A 17,084-nucleotide genomic window follows, 5' to 3' on the forward strand; every position below is an offset into this window, starting at 1 on the left:
AGAGACCTGCTTCTGAACGCAGAGACGTACTCAAAGAAAATCTCAAATAACACCATCAGCAGGACACAAAGGCAGCTCATATAGACAAAGGAAACAGCTTTCGTTTGCTTTGATGGTCCGACTGGAGTGAAGTGCACCGCCTCAGGCTGCAATCTTCGAAACAACAAATCCTCACACAGAGTTTAAGTGCACCATCAACAAAAGTGCATCTTGTTCACCTGATGTGTACCTGGTGAGAGAATCTCTCAGCTTGCTTTTATTCCCTTTTGATTCGTTGCACATCACTCTGTGCGCAGAAGGGTTCCTTCAGGCATTAAGGTTCCCTTTTACCCTACATATACATGCATGCAGCCATTTACTTGGAAACATGACACATGCTCTCCAGACTTTCAAAAACAACTTTGATAATGGCGAGAAACTTTTACACAAAGCCCCCGGGTCTTTCCAGGGAGAGACTTCGCTTCTTAAATTGCCCACATCTTCACATTCTGACATGAAGGAGGTTTTCCATGCTTGCTGCCAGGAGGCTAATTTGCCTTGGCACCACGAGCATTGGACTACCAGAAAATGTGTTTGAATAAGTGCGTGTGTGCGCGTGTGCGTGGATGGGGGAAGTTCTTTTTAATTCTTTGAAATGCCACAGAGACCTCCCGGCCACCCGCATCAGCCCTGAACAACACTGCATCCTGAAGCACTGATGGAAAAAAGCTGCGAACAGAGAATCACCTTGTAAAATGTTGAAAGGCTCTTTATTGGCTATGAAACAACTGCAAACTGATCAGCTTTGAGAAGTGGGAGCAACAGAATGCAGTTTGGCACCGACGTGATGGAAGAGAAGGCTTCAATCACTGAATCACTCATTTCAGCTTATTCATAGAGCCCAGCATACAGACTAACAATAAGACAGCACAAAGATGAGCTCATCCAACAGATTTACTAAGCACACCTGTTCAACTGCATGTTAGAGGAATAACATCCAATCAGCCAATCACATGGCAGCACCTCAGTGCACTGGGATATGTAGACTTGGGCCTGAATCTGCTGATCGGGGATTTTCCAAACAGAATCGTCCGAAAACTGGTGAGAAGAAGAGAAAATATGCAAGCGAGCAAACAGCAGTTTATTGTTGCCGACCATGACCATGATCAAATCATCTCACGCTGCTTTCTTTAGCATGAACTGTAGCCTCTAACAGAGCACCTTTGGGCTGCGGTGAAACAAACTAATGTGCAGCAGCTGTGAGATGCTGTCAGCATGGAGCAAAGTCTCATTGGGACTCCTCGTTGAATCAGTAACACAAAGAACGAAGAACCAGCAGGGTGGATCTAATAATGCTTGAAGTTGATTTTGTTCATCTGGACGTCAGGTTTTTGTGAGCGGGAGAAACCTTCAACCACGGTCTCATGTTTCACCCACTGAAACGTCCAGATGACCAAATCCACGTTTCTGAGTATCTAATAATGTGGCCTCTCATCCACTGAACACACTGTACACTGCAATAGCTGCGCCCTTTTTACACACACTCTCCTCTTATTCAGCTATTTATCAATCAAATGTATATAAGTCATGTATATGTCGTGTCTATTTCTTACTTAGTGTGGTGTCTGTCTTTGTTACTGTTTCTGCTGGAGCACTGTAACCAAAATAATCTCTCCAATAAAGTCTTCTGATTCTGATAAAAGCAATTAAACAACCACATGAGCGCTGATCATCACTGGCTCTTGGATTTCCCCTGAAGCCTCTGACTAACTGTGACAACAGCAAATGTCAGGCTGAGCCGGGCGACGTGTTTTTCAGGTTCCACCGGATGTGCTGAACAGTCCAGGGGAACAAAAGACCCCGGGGGCGCGGGAACGACTCCGCTCTGTTTGCTCTGAAGCCTGCCCCCCCCCTCATCCTTTTTAAAATGAAGCCCTTCTGATGATGCTCAGACAAACTGACACCAACATCTGAACCAACCATCTAGATAAGTACTGCTTGTGGTCTCGCACTGTGCCCGAGCTTTAAATTACACGCCCTGCTGTTACAGCGGTGTCAGTTGTCTCATCTAATCCTTGGTAAGATAGCAGGTGCATTTCAGACTAAACATTGTTTGTAGTCGAGCGCAAATTTGTCTTGGCGAAACTCAGACACGACAACATGAGACTCTGATGTTTATGCTCCTCTTCAACGGGCTGATCTGTGACAATGGGGGCATTCATCACTTCCTCATATGGCGTAATCGGCACACGGGAATAAAACTGGACCAACGAGACAGTCGCCGGGCTGTAGCTGACTGCAAAATGCAAATCCTGTGAGCACAAAGGGCGAGTCAGCACAGAGCACACTTCCTTTATAATCCATCGGAGCCTTTTCGATTCACCTGAGGCGTCTCTTCTAGCAGAACAATAGACCTCCACCTGATCTGATTTCTACCTGGCGTAACCTTTCACCATTCCCCCGACACAGGGACCTTTGTTGATCCCAGATGAAGGATCAGATCAGGTTGAAGCAACAATGATTTTCATTCATCTGGAGCAAAACTTTGCTTATACACATCGTGCTTTACAGCTCGTGAGAAGACGTACAGGCACACAAGCTGTTGCAGGCCAGTGACCTTCACTGTTCTGCTCTTTATCACTGATAACAGTCAAAACCCAAAATACCGCATCCCCCACAAGCTTCCCTTTCCCAGAATGCACCACATCCTGCCAAGAAGGTTATGTAAGCCAAATCTGAAGCAGCCTTGGCTGAGAGACATGTTTTACTGCTGGCTGTGTTCCTGTTATCACCTTGGGTGTTTGAAAAGAGGACAGATAGAGTCTGCTTTGTGTCTTTTCAACAAGAGGATCCTTGTGTCAGCCAGGAGCGACGACGAAGCCGTCAGATAAGCAGACATCGAGCACATTCCTTCATAGCGTTAGTTTCAAACACAGCGAGCAGGACAACGCTGAGGATGCAGGTTTAGAAACACTGCGGCTGACAAAGGAAACGAAAAGGTCACGAGACAGTTTGGGGGAGAAGCTGAAAAATGTTTCGGCACAGTGGACCACAAACTGGTGTTAATGCTGGTAGATGTGAACATTTACATGATAAGAAACCATTTCAGAATAATGTTCCTCGATGTAAAATTGTGATCATCATCTATTGTACATAATATCACCAGACTCACAATCTGGAGAAATCTCTGTGTGCAGGAGACGAGGCTGGAAATGAATAACGGATGTGCCTCATTCCCTCAGGCACGACTGTCGCTGCATCCACAGATAAGCTTAAAGCAGCCACACGTGAACACGGTCGTCACTGAGGAGGAAAACTGTTCTGTGGTCAGAGGACTCAAGGTTGGAAATTCCTTTTAAAAACATGGACGCCACGTCCTCCAGCCTAAAGACGAGAGACACCACCTGGTTTGTTATCAGCTCCCAGTTCAAACGCCTGCATCTCTGTGGTCTGGGGGTGGATTAGTGCCTATGGAATTGACAGCTTGCACATCTGGAAAGGCACCATCAGTTCTGACAGGTATATGCAGGTTTTACAGCAACATGCACCAGCATTATGACCACTGACGTGAAGAACACCGATTATCTCTTCATCGTAGCACCTGTTAGACAACTGTGATGGCCAGACGACTCTCCAAAAATGCAGCTCTGGTGGGGCGCTCTGGGTCTGCAGCGGCCCAACGAAGGAACCAGATGAACCAGTGTGATGGCAAACCACACACGTCACCACCAGTAGATTCACCTTAGTTTACTTTGCAGTCACTACTTTAATATATTCTACTTATTGTTCAATATTGTTTCTTTATTAAATGTATTTATTTTTCCATCACACCGTCCAGTGTTTATATGGCGTGCACACATATTAACACTGCAAGGTCAACGTTCTGTTTTATGTTAATGCATCTTTGTTTGAGTTACCTGCTGTCTGGCAACGTGCTGGGAGAGCTGAAGAACCACTGACAGCCTAATCGGGTGAAACCACATGCTTCATGGGGGGGGTTCATGTTTGTTTAATTGTTTCGTATTAGTCGTTCATACGGCAGTTCCCCTGTGTCATTTCAGCAGGTCAGTGTGTCTTATGTTTGTTTGAGGTTTGTTAATTGTTATTCTGAGTTTAGTTTATTGACTTGACCTGTTTTATTGGTCTGCCTGTTTAAGTTTTTTGGCTTCGTTAAATATATTTTCATATTTTTGGGTCATATTTTTTGAATTAAACCCTGGTGTTCTTTATGCTTTACTGCTTGGTCCCCGACAACCAGCAACGGCTCACTGATGGGCCTGATTACCACCTACCTACTGAACCACTGCTGCAGACCATGAACAACTTTTCATGGAAACGTTTTCCCTGAAGTCTGAACTATGTCAGCGGGATAATGTGCAGTGCCTCAAAGGAAAATGGTTCAGGAATGTTTGAGGAGCACAGCGATGAGTTTGAGGTGTTGACTCGGCCTCCAAATCCCCCTGAGCTCAATCTAATCCAGCATCTGTGGGACGTGCTGGACAAACTAGCCCCGCCTCCCGACTTATGAGCGAATTTCTTTCTTAAAATGGTAAATTTTCCTCAACAATTTAAACATCGGATATGTTTTTCCCCCAGTTATTTATGGGAGAGAAGACCTTAGAGCAGCTTGAGGGAAATTGTGAAGCTTCATTTCTTTTATTATAAAAACTATTTTGCGTTGAAGAAAAGCTGATTTGTTTCTATACGTTGTCTTTGTTAGAAATCAATATGTGACAAAATGTGGGGACTCTCCACTTAAGATGATGTAATAATGCCACAGCGGCGGTGGAGAGGAGGTAAATGATTTTTTGAGTGATGACAACAAAAACATGACTCCAAGTAGCCATGATGACCTAACGGCTCATTCCAGCAAGCAGCGCACTGAACAACAACCACAGCGACGCAGAGTCCATCAAACCAAGATTAGTCTCAGTGTTTTATGAGCCCGCAGGGATGTTTGTCTGCACGTCTGGACTCTGCGGAGCATCTATTTGTTTAACTCTGCGGTGAGAACAGGCTCTGACTCCTGACTTCCTGCAAACAGCATTACATAAACCGCCTCCGAGCTGTGAATCAGTCGGGCTGAGATGGATTGGAGGCGCTGGATGAGAGAAGGGGGAAGAAACAGGGAGACAGGAATTGGGCAGAGCAGTGGAAGGACTGAGACAGAAACAAAGACAGATTAAAGTGCAGCTTCCCTCCGCAGGGGAAGCAGCCTGGAAAAATAATTGTCGAGAGGAGACAGAGGAAAGCCACTAATGACAGCAGACAATAAAAACTGGCCGCTGCTGCAGCGTCTTCCCAGCCAGAACGACAATAAGGGAGGAGCTGGCGGCCCCGCTGTTAGCGATGTCCACCAAAGGATTGAACAGCCTCAACCGCAGCACCTGAATAGATCCTCGTCTGGGAATAGACTGTTATTAAGTCGTCTAAACACAGGGTCAGTAACACCGCCGCGGCACCTCCGAGACACTGGGAGATGGCACGGGTGCCAGCTAATTGGGTGGTCAGGATTATTTTGACGAGCAGTGAATAAAAGTGCGTATGAGTCGGAATTATACGCTGCACGTGCGCAGCCAGTAAACAGTGCGTGCTCGACAGCAATGATCCAAACGCGCGGCACAAAGAGGACAAACAAAGCGAATTATTTCAAGACTTTTTATTACTAAATGTTTCTAATTCAGCAGTTTGTGTCCGCAGGTCATTCTAACAGTCGCAAAGTGAATAAAATAAACGGTACAAAAAAGCATCAGTTTTGCTGTGTGCTACAAACGTCATTAGACACTAAAGTTCACATGACAACAAAGACGCATTCTGAACATTCATTTTCCCTTTCAAGTATGCTACTATCCAAAGTGACTAGTGTAAAGTTGGCAGAGGAAATAAAACAAGTATTTACACGTTACAGGTCCAACAAATGCATTTCAAAATGTTTCCACACACACCGTCCACAGGGACGCCACCGACCGGCCTCCACGTTGGAAAGCAGAAACGAGACTACAGCGAAGCAACGTTTAAGACTCGAGTTGATCCACAAGGCAGCCTTCATCTCCCCGCTGAGGTTTCGTTAACGTCTCGGACCTGGAGCAGAAGCGAAGCACTCGAACACGAGCTGAAAACAGAAATGCAGACCGGAGGAAACGTCCCGAAAAGCTTAAGTGGCTTTTTCAGCTGAGATGATCTTCATGATCGAGTCTCACCTGTTAAGTAACCACCAGAGTAAGCTGGCTGATGAACCTGTGAACTTGCTTGTTGTGCCAAACTCGTGAGCGTCAGTCCAAAAATACAAGAAACTCACACACTACATATCAGCTGAATAAAAATGTAAATAATCGTTTGTGACTAAAGCGATATTTGAGATGAGGCGGCACATGAGCTGTAGCTCAGGCGGTAGAGCAGGTCATCTACTGATCGGAAGGCTGGTGGTTCGATTCCTGGCTTTACTACTAACCCCAATGCATCCATCGGAGTGTGAATGTTAGAAAGCACGACACCGAGCCCCGTCAGCTGAACGCCTCTTTGGTTTAACCAACTGAAACAAGTGGATCATTTCATCCATGAACTCAGTGAACCTGCGACCAGAGAGCCGACCGGCAGAGTACCGCCGCTGGTTAAATACCTTCATTTACACAGCAAATGATGAACGATTGTGATTTCTGCCAAGACTGCATTCAGGAAGGTGAAACAGTACCAGATTGTACATACACACGTGTGTATTTTAAGTGTATATACAGAAATACACATAACGGACACGTGTAGGAGGAGGGCGACCAGCATGTACAATAATATACATAATATACACAAAAACCTGCTCCTAGTCGAGCCCGTGATCACAGCTTCAGACACCAGCTCGTTTTGGATCAACAAACTCTGACGTCCACACGCGTGCAGAGGAACAAACCACAGCTGTGCCTCCACAGCTGCCACAGCATCGCTCTTCTGTCAGGCAGGCACAGAGATTTAAGACAAGGCTGACGAAACGTCTTCAACAATAAATACAGAACACAGTCAACAGAAACTCAAACCCGAACGGGCTAAAATGTACCCGCCAGGTTTTTCTTACAAACTGTAAAGTCATCAAAATGAGCTCGAGTGACAAAAACAGATTAAAATTTCATTAAACCTAAAAATAATAATAAGACTCACGTGGATTGAAATGGAAAATAAAGAACCTTTAAGCTGCTTCATTCCTCTGTGATCGTTTATCTCAAATTCTGATATTGGAAAAGCTGAATGTGACCTACAGCACGTTTTTATGTCTGCGTCAAACAGACACTGCTGATTGACATTTTTCCTCCCCAGACAGACAGCAGAGGACACGGCTCCCCACTGTGTCCAGAGCATCTCTCTAGCTCTGTATATATGGAATATGTCGGCCGTGTGCGTCCACTCAGAGAACCCGAGTTGCAATGTAACCAAATGCAGTCAAGAATCCCTGTGCAGCCTGTATATTCCATATATATGGAGCTGGACAGGTAGTCTCTTTACTCAGAGAACCGGGGTTATATTGTAACCAATTGTTCTATTTCACGATATATTTGATACTTTTCAGTATCTGAAGCCCACATCCTCTCTCCTGAAACCGTTCCAATAGGTTGTCTTGTTTTTCTATTCAGGCTACTGACAAGAAAACTACAGCAGTTTAAAGATTGCTTTTAAAATAGCTTCCAGCATGAAATGTACAGGACACCCACTCGAGCTCCACTAACAAATGTTTCATACTGATGTGACTCATAAAGTGATGATGGGGGGCGGGGAGGGGCTTCCTGCGGTGAGACAAACTCAGTAAAGTGGGGACAAACTCAGACATCTGCAATTAGCTTCCTGAATAAGTATAAGTGGAAAATTATAGCCTTAAAATTAAAGCCGATGCTAATAAGTTTGTATTAGTTATGTTTCAGAGTCAGCAACAAACGGAGCGTAAAGATGGGAGAGACATTTATTTGTTGTTATTCAACACCCAGCGTTCGGGGAAAGAGTTGAAACTATGTGACAAAGATTGCGAGTTTGTCTCACTCTGCATGAGTTTCATTAGTTGCACAATTAGCCAAACTCCCCCGGGGTTGAAATGAAGTAACAGGACGCGACAGCTTAGACAAGACGGCTTTCATAAAAAGAGGAAAAACCAAGGACATAATCAATAAACACAATTAAGACAAATAACAAAATGAAAGGAAGCTTCATCATTTTAACAGCTGTGCAGTCAGACACGACACAGTTTGTCCGTTCGTCCATCAGTCTGGGCTGAAGTATTTACACTGTGCAAATGAAACATCGAGCAGACAGTGTTAGAGTTTCTTTCACGTGGTTCCAGGTGCCGTAAGATCTCCGTCGCTTCCCCGACTGTCCTGATTTCACTCCTCTTGACAAAAAACAACCGTTTCTCTTCCTTTCAGTCACGTCCTGGTTCAGCTCTCATGGATAATGTCTTTGGATCGCTAAAACTTCATTTACACCTTTTTTTCACACTCCTTTGTTTCCCCAAAGGTCTCTCCTTCATGATTCAGCCAATTAAGTTTAGATATAAAACTTAAATAAAATAAGATTAAACGATTACACTAATACTGGCAGTTTAGGGCCAGATGAGGGTTATTAAAAACAAACGCCGTCTTTCTCTCCATGTGAACCACAGCAGCCCTCCTCCCTGCAACAAACCTCACCAGCCTTACTGAAACAATGCGTCTGCATTCACATGATCGCATGGAAGGTGCTCTTCAGAATGGGCCTTATGGTTTAATGGGGATGACGATCAATCCCTGGACTGGTTTTTTCCTCTATCGTAAGTTCAGAAGAAGATGACATCCTCCTTATTGAGGTCCTCTGTGGTGAACTTGTAGGGCGGCGGCAGGCTGTGGCTGAGCCCTTGAACCTGTGCGCTGGGATTGAGGCTCTGCGGCTGCACGGGGGAGTGGAACTGAAGAGCGCCGGTGCTCTGCGAGTGGGGAGGTATGATGGGAGGCTGCAGGGAGGGTTGAGGATGGGACTGTGCAGGAGGCATGGGGGGCTTCTGAACATTTGGAGGGTGGGAGGCAGACTGGATGTCTGGTCCAGCGTTGTCTAGAGAACTGGGCTGATCTGCAGGAAAGGCAATAAGAACAAAGAATTATTGCAAACACAGTTAATCACAGCAGCTCGATGCAGTCGGGCTTACTCATACAGGAATGTAGTCACATAGTCCTGCCAGAGCTTTTTTCTTTGTAGCTGCAGCAGAGAGGATTAAAACGTCTGTGTCAGCAGCACCGCTTGATATTAATCATACATGAAACTGATAGGTGTTTACACAGGGTGAGGCTGGGCATGCAGACTTCAGAGAGGAATGTGACTGGGTGGGGTCAGGTTTGCCCAGGTGGAGAACGCAACTCTTTTGTTTGCATCTATGAGAACCAGGATTAATAATGCAGCAGGCAAAGACGGACGAGAGGAGATTGTGTTTGAGTTCGTCTGATTGAGCGCGTGCGCAGCGATACCTGCATGGTGATGCTGGGTGTGCGACTGAGGAGGGGCCAACATCGGGACCTGCTGGTGGGGGCTGACGGAGCGCTTGACCTTGTGGGCGTTGTCCTCTTTGGTGGAAAGCTTCAGTGGGAGCACCTGCTTCGTGTCCAGCGAGGCTGCGGGGAGACCGAGGGAGGGGACGGGGAGCAGAGAGATCAGATTAGATGAGGCCACTGTTTGATAAGCCTGACCCAGTGAGGACTGCCATGTGATTCTAATGAGACCGATCAGGCCGAGCGCAGGTCAGGCAAGAAAATCCATTTTAATAGAGAGTCTGCTGCACTGATTAACATCACCTACGGGAGGGAGAGACTTAGAGCCTAACGGCCTACACCCAGAGTGCTTCGCTCAAAAAGCACCTGAGCTTTACAAACTGCTTTGAGTAAACAGTCTCTCACGAGTGTGAGCAAGAGACGACCCGCACCGTTATCACCTTCCTTGGTACCTTTCTGCACTGTATAGTATTTACACCTGTGGCCATTTAATATCAAGTCTGCAAGTGCTGGAATTTCTGATGCGCGGCCATGATCCCGGCGCCTCACCGGTGCTGTCGGTGCGATGCGAAGCTTTGCCGCTCTTGCTTCCTTTCCCTTTGCTGCTGTTGATTGCTGCCAGCTTGGTGGGGATCTGCTGCTGAACCCCGACCGGCTTGTGCAGCTGGTTGGTGGTGCTGAAGAGATGGAGCGGCACCTCCGTCTTTAGCGGCAAAGTCGAGGAGCCCGTCTCACGTCGCGCTATCACCTCGGGACGCTCCGGATAGTCGGCTTGTGCCACGGACATGCTGCCACGCACCAGCGGCTTCGGAGGCAAGTCGGCGGACCCGGAGGACATGAGGAGATCTCCATTTAGACTTCCAGAAAGGGGAGCCACCTGCAGGACAGGAAAGAACGGGTTATTCTTAAGGTGGACTTTTAAGCTCAGTCTCCATATCGATGCGTCGATTCAGTTTAGAATCACAGCTGCAAATGTTTGCACAGCCCGTGTGTGTGTGTGCATGAGAACACAACTGCAAACAGCTGCAGAGAATACACAGATCGCACGCCATGAATCGTCTGCCCTCTGTAATGGCAGGGCGTCATCAAATCTGCTGAGGCGCTGGGTATTTACGGGCTAAAGAGGGAATCAGAAACACATTGGGCTCTTGCTGAGCATGCATTTTGGTACATCTGGTGCAAGCTTTTGATTCCCCCCCAAAGCTGCTTGAGGACAAAGCGCACAGAGACACAGACACAGAAAATCAGAAACATAAAACCCTTAATAATCCGTGCGCACACAAAGGTGTGTCGAACAAAACGAACAGGACTGCTAAACAAGCAGGCGAACAGGAAAACGGCTCCGGTGACATGAGCGGATAATAGGAATCGCATTTTCCACTTAATTACTAGAAGGGAGGAAAGACAATCTGGAGGCCGAGTCAACGTCAGCGTCCGAGCTGCACTCAGTGAGACGGATTTCTGCAACAATGCAGTGATGTGGTGTTTGTGTTAACAATCCCACAAGTTTCATCGCCACAAAGGCTCCTTTCAGCGCACTTTTGTAAGAAATACTACACAACCAAACTTTGCTAATCCGCCTCTGCAGCGCTGTGACCCAGTTATGGTGGAGGATGATATTTATCTGACATTATATAAGAAGTCAAAGAACAATGGCCGACTACGAAGCAGCCAGAAGGGGTTAACTCTTCACCGTCCTCTTACGTGATAATGATGATGATGAGAATAACAGACAGGAAATCTTTGGGGATTACTACCATGGTCTTAATTATAAAAATAAACGAACAGCCTTCCTCTAAACGGTGTTTAATGTTGTACAAATATCAACATCAGTTTCTCTGTGGCATCAGCCTGTCTGCGAGCAGTCCACGTGCAACGTGATTGATGCTGCTGCTGACACTTCCTGTGGCGATGGGGAACGCCTGACTGAAGGCAGACTCATCCGAGCGCTCTCGTGTGCAGACTGTAGCTTCCTCTAGCCGAGACAGTGAAGGGGCCCTCTGTGGGCGAAGTCTCCATTCATCCTTTCTTGACCCCTCGGTTTTGCTTCTTCTCCGTAATTTTTCCTCTTTCGGCACTCGCTCATCTCGGCACACAGATCCTTCATTGTTCCCACAACAAGGTGATCTGCTTTAAGCAACGCAAACAGCAGGTTTCCAGGGCAGTAAACCACGCACGAGCTGCCGAGCACAAAGAGCTCTGACTGACAGCACATAAACAATTAGCACTGGCTGCCTTCCAGAGGGTACTGCTAATGCTGGGTTTGGACTAGCTGATTACAGAGCCAGGTTCCTCTCAGCCTGCATATTCCCATATCATAATGTATCCACGAACCCTGCACAAAGACTTCTATATGCTGACAACACCAGCTCGGGGCTTTTAGCCGGGAGTAATTCATGTGTTGAACAGTGACGTTAAAAATGTTTTTTATGGTTAATTTGCAGCTGTGATCCAGGCTGAAGTCACGAGATTAGCAGGCAAAACACGTTTAATCCAAAATCAAACTGCACCTAAGTAAATCCTACAGTTCCTGAATGTGGTCCGACTCAGAGAAAGCACACGGTGTTTCACAGCAGCTGTTATTCATGCCACAAAATTATTAGCCAACATTTCTTATTAATGCCTGATGAATCTTTTAAGTCTCGCATCAATCAAAAGATCAAACATTTCCATCTTTTCCACTCAGCACAAGTTTTAGACTTCAGTCGATTCTCTACAAATAACAAACATGTGGAGGAACTTTAACCCATTTATGACGTTTCAGTCACTCGCCGGCTGCAGAGGAAGAAAGCAGCCGTGTCTGTTTGGGTTCTCCTTACACCAACAATGATCAATACACTGCAGCTTTATCAATAACATGTCACAGCCTGTTATTACCTTAAAAATCCTCATTAATCCCAAAAAAGCAACTTTCTCCAAGACTCCAGTAAAAGTACTTTGAATGTAAAGCAGTACTTTCCTCTCTCAGAGCAAATGATTCACTGGGAGTAATTTGCTAATATTGTGGTTAAAGACTGAACAGTACTGCACACAGCGTACAGCTAACAGGTGGGAATAGCCACAGTGACAGATGGCTCAGAGAAAATATCTGCCCTCGAGCGCAGTGCTCAGCTCCACAAAGCAACTGCTAGCAGCTGATTATAGAAGAACCCAGAAACAGGCCTTTAGGTTTCTGTGCACATGGTGAGGTGTTGATGAGCGTTTACTGCGAGCTTCACAGAAACACACTGAGACCAAAGCAATTAATATCAGTCTGGAGGCTAAAGCCAAAGAGCAACAAGAACTTTTACTTTGTTTGTTCGTTTGCAGACTTTATGTTTTAGTCACATTTGTGTGTCTTCACATAAAGAAATCAGAGAGGATCTAAATAACACCGTTATGCATGTTTGGCTCCTAATTATTCCACCTTCGTGCTTTCGTGCTCACTCTTAGTAGCTCCTGTTGTCTCGCACTGCCCTTTACGTCACATTTTTAGGTACACCCATTCAGCTGCTCGTGAAACAGCTGGTGCATGGAGCAATTTGGCCAACTGTTTCTTGATCATGTTGTTTACGTTCACTTAAACCTAGAAATCGAGATGTAACCTCAGCAACGCTTGGCTTTTATGACCTTCCAATTACAAGAGTACTGAACAATCAGACCACAGCCAACCCAAATCCCGGGGCCAACTACGATCAGACGAGATAACACAGATCAAAGAGGAAAAAAATGCTCTCTTCAGTCAGAACATGTCAAAACCTGCACAGTTGTTGCTCACGTATGTTAAGAAATGCGCACACAGAAGTGAGTCTAATCAAAGCTCTCTGCGATTGCTGATGAGTCCTCATTTTGGTTGGTGGCAGATAAATGTCTGTTGATATCAGCTTGGCCAGGAGCCTGGAACAGATCCTGCGGGTGTAGCTAATGAAAAGACCGTTTGATGTGTTTGACACAGAGGGAGAAGAAACCACTTCCAAATCTCTCCAAACAACAGCCAAGAAAGTCCCAGCCAACAGCATAGAACTGAAACCCATAGACGCTGCACGTATGTACAAAATGCACGCACAAAGACTGATTACATAGGTTGTAAGTGTGATGTAGTTCAGGTCTCATCTTGCAGTTCATGCAACAAACTTCACAGAAACCTTTTTCACCGTCACCGTTTCAGCAGAGGCCTCTATAATTAGAAGAGGATTACTCATGACAGAGGATTAGGTCAGTTCACCCAGAGGCTCTGCTGCTTCATCAGAGGGGATGCGGTTCTCCTGGAGCCACTGAAGTACTCCAGATATGACTCACAGTCAAAGGCCTCTGCAGCTTGTAATGAGATGATAACTGCAATAATTCACATCAGCTGGTTATGTTTGTGTACATCCTGAGTCTACACTCCCGTTACTCGAGGTCTGGGGCATTAAAAAAGGTTCCTAACATGAAATCTGTGAGAATGCACGAGGGCAAAGGTCACCGTGTGAAGCTGAGCAAAGTTACAGACTATTTTAAAAAAGGAATCCACAGTTGCAAAAGAGCTCTGTAGCGCTTTCTGGGACGTGAATGAACAGCGTCGTGTCAGCTGACAGTTAGTCAGCATGGTATGCAGGCTGGAGACGCTGGCCAATCAGCAGAGAGGGACTTATGACATAACTATAGATTGCAATCAGACAGAAATACATGCATATGAGCCCATGTAACAGCACCAATGGTTTACAGACTTGAGTAATTGCAGTCCAGTGACGGTGAATCACTGTGCTGCAGTCAGAGTCATCACAACATCATTGGAAAAAGGCAGCACGCACATGGTGTGCGTGTAGCTGGTAGCTTTTCACATTCACGCTGTAATATTAGTATTTGAAATTAGCTTTAGGTATTTCTAGAGGCTGTGAAAGAGCTTGAGCCAACACATTGCACTGGTACATAAATCATAACACTTTTTCAGGTAAGCAGGAACCAGAGCGTGCAGTGAGTCCCGGGTCTGCGCTGAGCTGTGTCAGAGTGAATGTGGCGGCGCTCTGTTCATGGACGCATAAAGCTTTGCTGTATCAGCTACAAATGAACGAAGTCAATTCAAAGTATGTGATTCAGGCGCTGATTATAAATGCTCTATCCACTGATATTTTCTTTCTTTGACAAACAGATAAAATCTGTGTCAAGACAAAAGTTGCCGGTGCACACAGACACCCCACTAAGCTGTAATTGGTTGTTGCAGACCTTTGAAAACACTAAAGGCTGATATTAAGTAGCTCCTTGACAGATTTGTTAGCATCGGGCATGAAATTACAGTCAGTGGCTCTGTCTCAGAACTGCTCTCCCATGAAGCTCACAATGCAACGCATTGTAGCGTAAGGAGAGGAAGCATAAGCAAAGACGAGAGCGGCTGGGGGGTAAGGAGATGAAGCACACAGAGGTGTTTTCAACTGTCAGTGTAACATCAGCCCGTCTATGACACCGATGCTTCTCCCACTCGTAGGAGACCCGATAAGCAACTTAACAAAGGGTCCTGTGGCAGCTTCTTCATGTTTCCACTTCAAAGTGATGAAGAGAGAAAGGGCACACGGACACACTAATGAACCATCGTGCAAAAGCGAGCACAAAGAAATTAAATGCTTCAAATCAAATGCATGCAACACGTGTGAGCCCGTAATACATCATAACAATAACAACAGTGCATGTGGCCACCAGCACGGGTGCCCCACCTCAATGGTCTTCCTCTTGATCTTCTTCTGGTGTTCCAGGCGTTCCTTTTCTTTCTCCACAGCTCTGGTGGACTCTCTCAGTCTCTCCAGGTCCTGCTGGTACGTCTCCCTCTGCATGTCCAACTCCTCCTTCTCTTTTGCCAGTTGCTCCTGCGCAACAAGAAGTGATGCTGCAGCTTAGGCTTTGTTAAATATAAGCTCAGCAAGTTTAGTCTTCAGCAAACAGAAAGCCAAACGTAACTGTCCTGCAGCTCTTAGGTAACAGAGAGCACCTCACCTCCGTCCTCCTGCACTCCTCCTCTCTTTGTCGTAGCCTGGCCTCGGTAGCCTCCACCTGCTGGCGGTGCCTCTCCCTCTCCTTCTCCCAGCGCTGCTGCTCCTGCCGGTGCTGCGACTGCAGCTTGTGGAGGCTGGCCAGCTCCTCTCTCTGCAAGGCCAGAGTCCGCTGCTTCTCCTGCTCCAGGAGCACGTTCCCCTTGTGGCGGCCGGGCAGGGAGGCCCGCTCCGTCAGCGAGGCCCGCTGCAGCTCGATCTGACTGTCCTGCTGCGAAACAATGGCCTGAAGAGACACACGAGACCAGGTGAAACAACAAAAACGTCGCAGACGATGATGAGCAGCTGAGATGTTATTACATACTAATGCATTTCATTTATAGAGTGAAGGGCAGACTTTCACCTCCAGACTGTAGAGCCTCTGTGAGAGCATCAGCACTCTGTCAAAGAACTAGAGTGCAAAGACAGACAAGGTCAGCACGCTCAAATATCCACAACACAACATTTTACTGGGTTAATAAACATCTCATGGCTGCAGCAGGCACGACTGCGAGCATCAAAGCTGACGTTGTTGTGTAGCTGAGAGATAAGAGGCGCTTACTTCAGCCTCTGGGAACGAGTCGGACCAGATGCGATTCCACCGGGCAGGAGAGCTCTCGTCGACCTGAGCGAGAGACACACAGCGAGCCATCAAACTGCAGTGCTGCACATCACGTACAGTACAATATAAAATATGACCTCAGCACTGAATTATTTAATTTCAGTTTAGTAGAATTAATTTTGTGAAAAAATCCAAAAGTGATTCCAGGAAACAGCCGTGAAAAACGAATAATAAAGTTTAATAAAAGACGAACAGAGTCTGCTGGCTCTGCTGTCCAGGAGAGACGTTTACTGGAATCAAATGAATGTTCAGAGAATTTGTTTATCGAGGTTTCATCTATGTAGACACAGATGAAGTCACCTGCAAGCACGTGGAAGTTTCCAGAGGACTTGCTCTGGTTCTTACTATTTACAGGAAATAACACCGACTCATCCCGAGGTGTGTGTGTGTGTGTGTGTGTGTGTGTGTGTGTGTGTGTGTGTGTGTGTGTCCGCGTCCTACCGTCTGCTCCAGGGCGTGGCTGCCACAGAGGTCTTTCAGCTGAGGGTCAGAGCTGGCTCTTTGACTCCTGTCTCTGTTTCTGGACTCGGCAGAAAAGTTCTTCTTCACACTGCCATCTGGCGCACACACACACACACACACACACACACACACACACACACACACACACACACACACACACACATTAACAAATCACAAACGCTTGGGGGGGAAAGAAACTGACCGGCAAACGGTCATAATCTAGGAGAAACTTCACACATACAACCAGATTTGTGTGTAAACTGTCCCCACAGATGTATTTATTCATGTGTATTTATCTGTCCTGTATGTGTGACGTCAAACAGACTTCTTTGCGGCTCGCGCTGTGCTGGACTCACTCTTGTTGAAGATGGCGGGGCTGCTGTCGTAGCCCCCAAAGGTGTCGGCTCGCCTGGGCAGAACCCCAGAGCCGCTTCCTTCCTCCCACCTGGCGGGTGCAGGAGGCCCCTCCCTCACTCCAGACTGCAGCAGGTTCTGAAGGTTCTCCACTGAAGCCAAAACAAATCAATAATATTACAACCTACTAATTTATGC

At 46.4% G+C, this 17,084-nt stretch overlaps 1 protein-coding gene across 2 annotated transcripts in view; it reads right to left on the minus strand.

Annotated features, from left to right (window-relative positions):
• Positions 1–5,622: 5,622 nt before the first annotated feature.
• The window catches only part of arhgef18b (rho/rac guanine nucleotide exchange factor (GEF) 18b), a 36,845-nt gene continuing 25,383 nt past the window's right edge, over positions 5,623–17,084 (minus strand). For both annotated transcript variants that reach the window (XM_082524339.1, XM_082524338.1), the window contains 9 exons: positions 16,889–17,038; positions 16,512–16,627; positions 16,011–16,073; positions 15,813–15,860; positions 15,414–15,695; positions 15,137–15,286; positions 10,017–10,344; positions 9,447–9,590; positions 5,623–9,054 (listed from right to left, as the gene is read on the minus strand). In XM_082524339.1, coding sequence (XP_082380465.1) covers positions 8,765–9,054; positions 9,447–9,590; positions 10,017–10,344; positions 15,137–15,286; positions 15,414–15,695; positions 15,813–15,860; positions 16,011–16,073; positions 16,512–16,627; positions 16,889–17,038 — 1,571 coding nt within the window. In that variant the 3' untranslated portion in view covers positions 5,623–8,764. The remainder of the gene's footprint in view (positions 9,055–9,446; positions 9,591–10,016; positions 10,345–15,136; positions 15,287–15,413; positions 15,696–15,812; positions 15,861–16,010; positions 16,074–16,511; positions 16,628–16,888; positions 17,039–17,084) is intronic.

Source organism: Aulonocara stuartgranti, assembly GCF_965226115.1.
Source record: "Aulonocara stuartgranti genome assembly, chromosome: 23".
Taxonomy (NCBI): Eukaryota; Metazoa; Chordata; class Actinopteri; order Cichliformes; family Cichlidae; genus Aulonocara; species Aulonocara stuartgranti.